At 45.4% G+C, this 11,414-nt stretch overlaps 2 protein-coding genes across 3 annotated transcripts in view; both read left to right on the forward strand.

Moving 5' to 3' along the window:
- Positions 1-649: 649 nt before the first annotated feature.
- On the forward strand, positions 650-1,989 carry LOC121834664 (alpha-ketoglutarate-dependent dioxygenase alkB homolog 4-like). Its single transcript, XM_042288377.1, has one exon. It carries the CDS (start codon positions 826-828, stop codon positions 1,783-1,785), a length of 960 nt encoding a protein of 319 aa, XP_042144311.1. The 5' UTR covers positions 650-825; the 3' UTR covers positions 1,786-1,989.
- A 72-nt stretch (positions 1,990-2,061) lies between these two features.
- Positions 2,062-11,414, forward strand: part of LOC8024189 (protein phosphatase 1 regulatory subunit 37) — a 128,589-nt gene continuing 119,236 nt past the window's right edge. Inside the window, exons 1-2 of one of the 2 annotated variants that reach the window (XM_042288382.1) lie at positions 2,062-2,140; positions 2,840-3,108. In XM_042288382.1, the coding sequence (XP_042144316.1) occupies positions 2,874-3,108 (235 nt within the window). In that variant the 5' untranslated portion in view covers positions 2,062-2,140; positions 2,840-2,873. Of the gene's footprint in view, positions 2,141-2,557; positions 3,109-11,414 lie in introns of those variants that run through there. The other variant, XM_042288381.1, reaches the window with a different exon arrangement.

Consider the following 11,414-nt stretch of genomic DNA (forward strand, 5'->3'; position numbering starts at 1 on the left):
AGTATCAAGTGCTCAGCCGTCTCGTCCTCCTCTCCACAAGCAGTGCACACTGTATCAATTTCCTGGTACTTCACTCTGTATGTTCTGGTTCGCAGAACACCCGTTCTTGCCTCAAACAGCAATGAGCTTCCCCTAGAATTGTCATAAATGCTTTCTTTGGCAATAACTCTTTTGTTTAATCTATAGCTTTCCAGAGCCGTCTTTGTCTGCATTCCCTCTAGCCACCAATCTCTTTCTGTGGCCTTAACTTTCTTCTTAACTGAGACTTGCTCTTCCGTATCTTCGCTATAGCCCAAAAACTTTCCTCTTAATTTCCTAGTGCGCTGTCTCCACTTTGTGTCTACACTCCTCATGTATAAATAGCTGAAAACCTTTCGTGCCCATTGCTCCCCGTCCATTTGCCTCAACCTATCCTCAAATTCTACCTTGCTCACCGCTTCCCTGCTCTCAAATGATGCCCATCCCATGTCTCCTTGTACTCCCTGGTTCGGCGTTTTGCAATGTGCCCCCAAAGCCAGTCTACCTACTCCGCGCTGTTTTATTTCTAGTCTCGCATGCACTTCGGATTTCATGCATTCAGAAGTTGTACGCTGCCGCCTAGCGTGAAATGAAAATGCCAATCGGGAAGTGGCTCTCGCCGTCTAGCGGAATATTTTTACACAATCAAGATGGCGGTGCTTCCGGTATTTTTCCGCATGTACCGCATTATGGTGGCTAGAGCTCTCTAGCCACCCTATACCGCATGCACGCCGAAGCGACGGGAGCTGTCTGGTTTATTTGGTCGCGTAACGTTTCGATCAAAGTTTAACCCCGTTTCGCCCACGCATGGAGCCAAAATGTCACTGTAAGGGCGTAAGAACGTGCCTGTTCTGCGAAACCGTCAAGACACCGAGCAAGCACGCCATTTCGAGAAAGAAAGTGCGGCATCCTTTCGTGTTCTGCCCCAAATGCTGTCTGTGCTGGCCCGGCTGGTTGTCGACGGACGCCGGCGGTGGCAAACCTTGCGGCAGCGTGCCACCACTGCGGGTACCAGGTCTTGAAGTTCACGAGGAGTTTCTCACCCCCGACGAAGAAACCAGGCTAGCCACCGACATCGACACAGCCAACTGGGCGGGCTCTCAATCCGGAAGGCTCAAGCAAGACTACGGACCCAAGGTGAATTTCAAGAAGAAGAAAGTAAAATCGGACGGGTTTCGGGGCCTACCCGCCTACTATACCCGAATCGAAGGGAAGATGCGCGAAAACGAGACCGTATCGGACTTTGAGGCGGTCGAACTGTGCAACTTGGACTACCACCCGAAACGCGGATCGTGCATCGACCCCCACTACGACGACTGGTGGCTTTGGGGCCCGCGTCTGGTGACGTTCAATCTGTTGTCTGACACGGTGCTTACGCTGTCCAGGCCCGAGGAACACTGGATGCTTACCGACGAAGATCTGATCGAGTCTGGGGACAGAGGCGCAGACGACGTCGAGCGGTTGGCGGCGGCGGCCCCGTTGCAGCACGGACCCGATTGCGGTTCGTGGTCGGACGCGTTCAAGGACTCTATCTCAACCCGGGTGCCGCCCAGGTTATGTGTCGTTCAGGTGCCGTGTCCTCGTAGATCTATGCTGGTGCTGTGGAGTGACGCCCGGTACAAGTGGCACCATTCTATCCTTAGGGAAGACGTGAAGAGTCGGCGCGTGGCGATGACCGTCCGCGAACTCTCCGAGGAGTTTCTGGACGGGGGAGCGTCATTCGAGTTCGGTGCCGAGTTGCTGAGCATCGCCAAACAACGAATTTGACGGCACGTGCGTCATTTAGTACGGTGTTCGTCTTATTTCCTATGTTTCCTAGTTGTTTTAGCCACGACGAACTCTGTTTTAGCCATGGGCCGTGATCTGTTGCTGGTCAACCTATGCAAGAACTGATTCAGAGCGTGTTGTATTAGGAGGAAGTTTTACGTCGTACCATACGTAGTTTATCAATAAAGGAGTTATAGCGCTACTGTTGTTTACCTAGTCTGGGCCATCCCAACTTCTGCGGATATTTTGGAAGTACGGTGTTGTAAATAGGATGCAGTAAGCGATCAGTTTTCCATGGAAAAGGTGCGTTTGTCGGCATGGCGTTCGTGGTACGGAAAAACTGAAGGCCGGAAAGGTAAGCTTTATACCTTCAGTTAATCTCATAGATACACGTTCGATTAAAATATGACTGCCAGATTACCGGATCTCCGATTGAAGACTAGTTTCAATTCTTTATTTCACTCAACGTTTGTTTCACAGCTTCGAGCGGGCACTCCTTTTGAAGACCGGTACAAGTTAACCCGGTATTTAGATCGGAGTGCTAATTTAGTTCCTTTTCGCAGAATCCTCTTGTGAAATGGCTCACTCAGATGAACCCTATGGATGAACCCCCTCAAGGCGCAGACAGTAAAACAAAACGGTGAAAGAACGCAGCGGACAGCACAACACGCAAAAAACTGCCCGCAACGGGAGCAAAAGTTCCGCTCCTCCTACATAGATGGCGCAGCCATGCAACGCCGCGAAAGCGGCTAACGCAAACCCCCTCGCCTCCGCCCGTCGATACCGCGGCAGCAGCGAGCGACTCGTCCGAGTCGACGCGCTCCAAGAACGCAAATCAGTTTACCAACACGCGAACGACTAGACCACCGTTCCGTCGTGCTGCGCTAGTGGCGGCGGGAAAGCGACTGCTTCTTTTTATATACACACCCGTGCGACCTCCGCTACGAATTGATCACTGCCAAGTTCAGCGGAACATACACCCCGCCTCGTGGAGTGTGTGTGTTTGTGTGTGGGGTTTTTTGTGCGTGGGGTAACAGTAGCTTGCGATGCCCAGCAACATCTGACATCGCTGCCGTCGCGTTGCCATCATGAGCGTGTTCTTCGCGAGCATGGACAGCGCTTCGCACGACACAAGGGCCCTGTCGGGCTACGAGAAGTCCTCGTCGGCTCCGACGACGCCGACGGAGACAGCCAAGGTAACCTCGCATGGCGGCGGAAGCGTCTCGGCGCTCAAACGCCGCAGCAAGGGACATCGCGTCAACTTTCCGACCGACGATCGTATCGTGACCGGCTACGTCGAAGCGCCCAATCCCTGGAGCAACGGTAAGTTTCCCAGCGTGTTACCCTAATTGCGCGCTCGCTTGTGCAACAGTGAGATGCGTGCCTATGAGCACCCAGAATTATTGTTGTCTTTCCACTCCATGACGCAAAGAAAATGTCTTTTCTTTTAATGCTCTTTCGGTTTTGGATTCTTGAATCCTAGCTGCTCCGCGAGATTTTGTTTGCCGTTTTGTTAAAACACCCGAAGCTGGGTTGAATTGCTTGAAGCAACCAAAGAAGAAAAAACAGTAAAAGAAAGACAGGCACCAATTTCTCCGTATAATTGTTAAGTGGGTGTGTTACCGCTTTGCGATGTGACGTTTAGTTTTAGAAATGTCAGCTGTTTGTATGAATCCGTCTTGATTGAGAAAGCAAAGCGCTTCAGTGCCAAATAATAACAAAAAAACGTTGTTTTTTAACTTGTGTGTTTGAGCGGAGCTTGACATTCCAGTCACGTCAGAGACTGGATGTAATGACGTATATTTTTGCCTGTCTGCGCCGATGGGGTGTATCCCCGGAAAATTTACAAGGTTTCTTTTTTTGCACCGCAAAAGTAAACTACGTATCACCGAATGCTCATTCTCCGCCCAAAGGTAGCGCTAGAGGTTCGAACCAGATTCCAAAGTTTCAGCTTGAACCATCTTTATGTTATTCAAAAGTTATACGTGATTTTCTGCAAATTTCGATGGGAAAATGGCGACCGACGTTGCTCTCGAATGCATGAAACTCAGCGCCAGAAACCGAAAACGGGCAGAAATGAGCTCCCTTTTACCATTGAAATTTTCAGAAAATTACTCGTAACTTTTAAATAAGATATCGGTTCAGGCTCAAACTTTGGGCATCATGGTTCGGACCTCTAGCGCCGACTTTGGGCGGAAAATGCGGCGTTCTGCGATGCCCAGTTTATTTTTGCGGTGCCACAACCTTGTAAAGTTGTTTTGGTGGACACCCTGTACATTCTCGTGCGTTATCACGGGAACCGATAGCCCCAGTAAAGAAAAGCAACCACACCACAAGTAAGCCCAGGGATCCTGGCTGGAATCCCTACCCCAGCGTTGGCTAAATTTTTCATCTACGGCGGAGAGTGACAGGCGCCCACACTGGGCGTATCGAACTCCCCGCTGTTTAAACCAACAGAGAACGCACGATTACCGCGAATAAAACGGCATTCGGCGTTTTCTTGAAATTCGCCTGACTTTCCCTTCGCCGCCTCCCACCCATTGCAATCGTAACCGCGCGCGCAAAACCTTGGGCTTGCGTGCTCGGGACTTAACCTTCATTGAACCGTGCCCTCCTCCGCTCTGGGTCAATAGTTCCCATTTATAAACATCCATTGGGGAAGTGCGTGTGTCCAGCCTCAACTCGATTTGGCCCAGTGCTCCTTGAAGCAAGGATTAATTAAAACCGCACACTTGGCGAAAGTTCGTCTTTCCCCCCCCCCCCCCCACCCCCCCCCCCCCTTTTTTTTTATTTAATGTTTTATCTCTCGAGGAGCTATTTGTTTATTTGTATCTTTCCTTTTCGTCGAAATGACGTCAGCAGATGCTGTGTGCGTTGCTTCGCGATTATGACCGCATTGACGTCGAAATGCGATAATCATTTGGCAAGGCACTCTTTGCTGGAGCTTCTGCGTCCTCTAGGGTTCTATTACTGCTACAAACAGCTCATTACTAACGTCGACTTTCTTTTTTTTTTTCTTTTTTTCTTTTTTGTCGCCTGAATGCAGCCAGAGAGTGTACTCTTTGGGTGACGACGTCTAGGCCAACACAGGCAAGCTTGTGCGACCTCTTATTACTTGGGGATTAATTTTTTCGGCTTCCTTATTGCCTGATGCCGCAAGCTGCGGAGCGATAAGTTGTTCGGGAGTCGCCATGTCCCTATGCTTCTGTTAGTGACTATAACTTCATAGCAGGGATGGGCAGTATTTTATATACAAGTATTTGAAATATGTATTTCAAATACTTTGTGTATTTTGTATTTGTATTTAATTACAAATTGGGTAATGTATCTGACGTGTGTATTTAAATACTAAAACGTGGGTATTTCAAATACAGTTGTAATTAAATACAATTTTGTGGGCGAAAATACATCTGGTTTTTATGCATGTGGTTGTAAGATATAGTCTCCATCCTTTATTCGGCCATGGGGCTTTTTTTCTCCTCCGGCTTTATTTTAAAGGCACTGTCCAGAGCAGGAAGAAAACTACGTTCTGCACCGAATGCAGTGCCTCTCAATCAAGCACAAGCGTTTAGTGACTTTGTGATTACGATGCTAGTCGAGGGCAAGGATAGTGACGAAATCGACGTTCACAGGCAGACTGGCTAAATAAGTGCCTGTGACAACTTGTAATGCTTTCCAGCCTGATTTCCATTAATATTTTTGCCTGGAGCATTCTAGATGTGCGGGTCATTCAGATTTTCGTAACTGGTGCGAGTTGCAACAATAAAAAATTCTCTAGCTAGTGCTGCGCGTCTTGGTCGTCTCGGTTTTTGTTGGTCTACACCGAAATGTAATCGACAAAAAAAGCTGCTTGAAGCTCTGTACCTTTTTCACCTATTACATCCAAGCTGATTACATTTTTTGTGATTATATTTCTATTACGTTACTAGAGCCTCGCACACTAACTCCAGAGTGCGCTATTTAAAATTGAAATGAGATACCCAGAAACCCGTCGCAGGTGCCCTGAAGTCGCTGACGCAAATTTTGAGGAATGTATTTGGAAAAGTATTTGGAGGAGGCCAAATACAATTGGTTGTATTTCTATCTTGTACTTAAATGCTTTTTTTGGAAATGTAATTAGATTTGTAATTAAATACATTTCTGACCAAGTATTTTATATTTGTATTTCGATACATATTTGCATGTATTTTGCCCATCCCTGCTTCATAGTAAACCTGGGACGAAGAAAAACGATAAATAAATAGTTAGAATAAAACCCTTCAACCTCAAATACGTCGTGTGTGATGGTCGAGACTGGTCGAGACGTTCTGTATGTGGTTGGTAAAAGATTAAACGTGGTTGTCCGTGTTTTTTTTTAATTATTATTATAGGTTTATTCTGGATCTAGTTCATGATTACGGTTCAAGGTCGAAGCGGGGCTTTATATTAGATTTGGACTCTGGAGTACGAAAAATAACTGGGCTGGGTAACTCCTGGTCTTTGTCGACAGACTCCTGCACTGACTCCAATCGATCTTGCTGATCGCGCTGCGAGAATTGTTGTGCAGTGTTCTTCGCTTTCACTGTATTACGATGCTCGCCGGCGTGGAAGGATGCCTTCAGGGGCGAACGCTTCGAGTTCTTTGTGTATATTTTTGCTGCTTCTTCTCTTAGCGCTGCTGTGTATATATCGTCGTACTTCCCTGAAATCGGCCCTGGAAAAACAATTCTTGGCTCGTTTTTCCCTTTCTGCTCGGCTCTCGCCTTGGCTTGGCTGTTGAAATGGTTAATGTGGCTCCCGCGCCCTTTACGTTACTCAACTTTTTTTTTTCTTTCTGTTTTGCCGCTTTTTTTTTTTTTTTTTTTGTTGTTTGTTTTAAACCCGGGGAGATCCTATTTTTAAAGTCTCTTCCAGCCGCGGTGACAGACCTTCAATTTTCTATTTGCTTGTTTTCCCCTTTGGTGCTCTTATTTCTGTCGTCTGCTACCGGTGAGTTGTGGACGTCTGCTTCGCTGTTTGGGGCGGCCATGAGTCTTGGCTTATTTGCGCAGGGGAAAGGGGGGGTGGGGGGGGGGGGGGGGGGGGGGCTCTTTTGCGTTAGAAGTCTAGCTCAAATATCTCCCCCCCCCCCCCCCCCCCCCCCCCCCCCCCCGGGGTTGTGCCACTGATGTGTACGTTGTGCGAAAAATAACTCGGTGGTTTCGTCCAGAAAATAGTTTTCATGGAAACAGGTCACCCACAATAGACTTTTTTCAAAACCGATCAGGCAACATTGGCGGTGGCCAATGTTGATTTCAACAGCCTGGCAACCACAGAGGCGTAGTCTTACAACCGGAGAATGACTACTTCCATCCGCCATTTTCTGGCTCTGGCTCATGGGAACTCTATGCAATTTCTCAGGAATAAACAAGACAAAGATTTCTCAGGAATAAACAAGACAAAGAAGTAATGCCATTTTGTGTTATCGCGACATCCGTTGGTTCTAGCGGTCAACAAGCTCCGCCCATTGGCCAAACTCTCAGTATTAACGGCTCTGGCCTTCTGTCTGCCGCCCTACCTTTTCACTTTCGATGGCCGCGCGTCTCGTGGCGATCTGCCAGGCTTTGGCAGTATTAGCGGCGAGATGTTTTGGTGGCGCCCTCCTATGGTTCCCCCTTGTGACGTCATTACCTGGCGAACAACAAGTTCGATGGTGTTTGTAAATAGCATGGTGGAAGCCTGAAATCATTGCGCTTTCAAAGCAACACTGCCCACACCGTCGAAATTAAAGTTCTTTCATTCATCTTAATTCCGTCGATGGTATACCCTTTCCGACGTCATAGTCAGCTTTTGGGCCAATCGTGGAAGGCCGACGACAGCGACGCTTTCGGTTGCGCACGTCGCCAATAGAGGAGGCTATGACCTGGTATTCAATGCACGCGGAGTGCGTGCGTGCCTATACCCGGTTTCATACTTAGCGTGCAACGCTGTCAAAGCTACTGGCGCGAGCGCGTGGCTTCATCTATGGTTTTGTTTGCGTGAGAACGCGCGCAGACGATCAACGAGATCAAGCCTTATGCTCGCGCCAGCAGCTTTGAAAGCGTTGCACGCTAAGTATGAAACAGAGCATAGTCCACCCATACAATGGCTGACTTAGATAATTCGCGCAGCAACGGTGGCGAGTGCTTTCGAAAACGAGCTATTAGCTCTTCGTGGAAGCAATTAAAAAACTAGCAAACTCTAAAAAAAAAAAAAAAAAAATGTTTTCTAGCGAAGCGAACATCTATATACGGGCTTTCGAGTGCTGGTAGAGCGTGCTACACGCTGCGGCACAGTGGCAATCCAGTTGGCTGAAACGAAGACAGACAGAAAAGTGTTGTCGACGTTTGGTGCTGCTTGTTTTTACCTCCGGGCGTTGCACATCGGTGTACCGTCGGCCACGTGCGACCGTATACGAGCTTCAGGTGCGCGCCGCCGGTGCCGGTAATTTCGACCTTACGTAAGCCTGGTGAGAGCAGTAAAATCGCACGACGACCTTGAGAGAGGGGGAGAGGCAGCTGGGGGATCAAACAGACGCGAAAGTAAATAGAGAGGGGACAAAAATAAATGAAAAAAAAAACACGATGGAAAAACTGAAGGGAGAAACAGGAATGACTCGCTTGGAATTACTTAATTCTTTCGCAACACAGGCCGTCTCTGTGTGTGTGTGCTTGTTAAATAACTCGTTCGGATCGTTTTGTTTGAGTCGCCGTGTTGAAAAAAGAAAAAAAAAATGGTTTATTTCTGTGTGTGTGTGTGTGTGTGTGTGTGTGTCTTTTTATATAAATGCGGGGTGTTTTTGCGCGCTATTCTTGCGTAAAATGTTATCGTGTGAATAAGCCAGTATACGGGGGACAGTAAAACTTTTCCTTAAGGTGTCTTTAGGCGGCGCATATTTATCGTACTCAAAATATGTTAAATGTGAACTTAAACAAAAAAAAATCAAGCCGGAAAAAATTGCGTCTTATGGATGGGAAGCATACCGTCTGGGTTGTCGGTGCTGCTGGCAGGTTTTCTTGAAAATTTTTTCTTAAACCTATATTAACGAAATTTGAGCATACCGTCTGGTTGTCGGTGCTGCTGCCAGGTTTTCTTGAAAATTTTTTCTTAAACCTATATTAACGAAATTTGAGCATACCGTCTGGTTGTCGGTGCTGCTGGCAGATTTTCTTGGAAATTTTTTCTTAAACCTATATTAACGAAATTTGAGCATACCGTCTGGTTGTCGTTGCTGCTGGCAGGTTTTCTTGAAATTTTTTTCTTAAACCTATATTAACGAAATTTGAGCATACCGTCTGGTTGTCGGTGCTGCTGGCAGGTTTTCTTGAAAAATTTTTCTTAAACCTATATTAACGAAATTTGAGCATACCGTCTGGTTGTCGGTGCTGCTGGCAGGTTTTCTTGGAAATTTTTTCTTAAACCTATATTAACGAAATTTGAGCATACTGTCTGGTTGTCGGTGCTGCTGGCAGGTTTTCTTGAAATTTTTTTCTTAAACCTATATTAACGAAATTTGAGCATACCGTCTGGTTGTCGGTGCTGCTGGCAGGTTTTCTTGAAAAATGTTTCTTAAACCTATATTAACGAAATTTGAGCATACCGTCTGGTTGTCGGTGCTGCTGGCAGGTTTTCTGGAAAATTTTTTCTTAAACCTATATTAACGAAATTTGAGCATACCGTCTGGTTGTCGGTGCTGCTGGCAGGTTTTCTTGAAAATTTTTTCTTAAACCTATATTAACGAAATTTGAGCATACCGTCTGGTTGTCGGTGCTGCTGGCAGGTTTTCTTGAAATTTTTTTCTTAAACCTATATTAACGAAATTTGAGCATACCGTCTGGTTGTCGGTGCTGCTGGCAGGTTTTCTTGAAAATTTTTTCTTAAACCTATATTAACGAAATTTGAGCATACCGTCTGGTTGTCGGTGCTGCTGGCAGGTTTTCTTGAAAATTTTTTCTTAAACCTATATTAACGAAATTTGAGCATACCGTCTGGTTGTCGGTGCTGCTGGCAGGTTTTCTTGAAATTTTTTTTCTTAAACCTATATTAACGAAATTTGAGCATACCGTCTGGTTGTCGGTGCTGCTGGCAGGTTTTCTTGAAATTTTTTTCTTAAACCTATATTAACGAAATTTGAGCATACCGTCTGGTTGTCGGTGCTGCTGGCAGGTTTTCTTGAAAAATTTTTCTTAAACCTATATTAACGAAATTTGAGCATACCGTCTGGTTGTCGGTGCTGCTGGCAGGTTTTCTTGAAATTTTTTTCTTAAACCTATATTAACGAAATTTGAGCATACCGTCTGGTTGTCGGTGCTGCTGGCAGGTTTTCTTGAAAAATTTTTCTTAAACCTATATTAACGAAATTTGAGCATACCGTCTGGTTGTCGGTGCTGCTGGCAGGTTTTCTTGAAAATTTTTTCTTAAACCTATATTAACGAAATTTGAGCATACCGTCTGGTTGTCGGTGCTGCTGGCAGGTTTTCTTGAAATTTTTTTCTTAAACCTATATTAACGAAATTTGAGCATACCGTCTGGTTGTCGGTGCTGCTGGCAGGTTTTCTTGAAATTTTTTTCTTAAACCTATATTAACGAAATTTGAGCATACCGTCTGGTTGTCGGTGCTGCTGGCAGGTTTTCTTGAAAAATTTTTCTTAAACCTATATTAACGAAATTTGAGCATACCGTCTGGTTGTCGGTGCTGCTGGCAGGTTTTCTTGAAATTTTTTTCTTAAACCTATATTAACGAAATTTGAGCATACCGTCTGGTTGTCGGTGCTGCTGGCAGGTTTTCTTGAAAAATTTTTCTTAAACCTATATTAACGAAATTTGAGCATACCGTCTGGTTGTCGGTGCTGCTGGCAGGTTTTCTGGAAAATTTTTTCTTAAACCTATATTAACGAAATTTGAGCATACCGTCTGGTTGTCGGTGCTGCTGGCAGGTTTTCTTGAAAATTTTTTCTTAAACCTATATTAACGAAATTTGAGCATACCGTCTGGTTGTCGGTGCTGCTGGCAGGTTTTCTTGAAATTTTTTTCTTAAACCTATATTAACGAAATTTGAGCATACCGTCTGGTTGTCGGTGCTGCTGGCAGGTTTTCTTGAAATTTTTTTCTTAAACCTATATTAACGAAATTTGAGCATACCGTCTGGTTGTCGGTGCTGCTGGCAGGTTTTCTTGAAAATTTTTTCTTAAACCTATATTAACGAAATTTGAGCATACCGTCTGGTTGTCGGTGCTGCTGGCAGGTTTTCTTGAAAATTTTTTTAAAACCTATATTAACGAAATTTGAGCACGGCAGATGTGCTATTGAAACGCACCTGTCTGAAAAAATAGTCATTACTTTAGTTAGACTTTACTGACTACCCCTTCGATATTGCGTACAACCAGGCGGTGTTCCGCCGAAATGTTTACATCCTTTTAATTATTTACCTCTTTACCTTTTTTTTTTTTTACTTTTGAGGTTTGTTTGGGGAGTTAGAAATGATGTAAGGTTCGAATGGACCTAACCCATTTTATATAAATCTAAAAAATAAATTTCGCAAGCTCTGATACTTATGATTACTAGGAATATGTGGTTATGGGTGCCTTTGGTTTGTCAAAATATCGAAATGAACAACTTACCTCAATCAAAAG

The sequence above is a fragment of the Ixodes scapularis genome, unplaced genomic scaffold (assembly GCF_016920785.2).
Source record: "Ixodes scapularis isolate PalLabHiFi unplaced genomic scaffold, ASM1692078v2 PGA_scaffold10__122_contigs__length_95168666, whole genome shotgun sequence".
NCBI classification, from domain to species: Eukaryota; Metazoa; Arthropoda; class Arachnida; order Ixodida; family Ixodidae; genus Ixodes; species Ixodes scapularis.

Coding starts and splice junctions, on each gene's coding strand:
- LOC121834664 (XM_042288377.1), top strand. CDS start 826: ATGGAGCCAAAATGTCACTGTAAGGGCGTAAGAACGTGCCTGTTCTGC.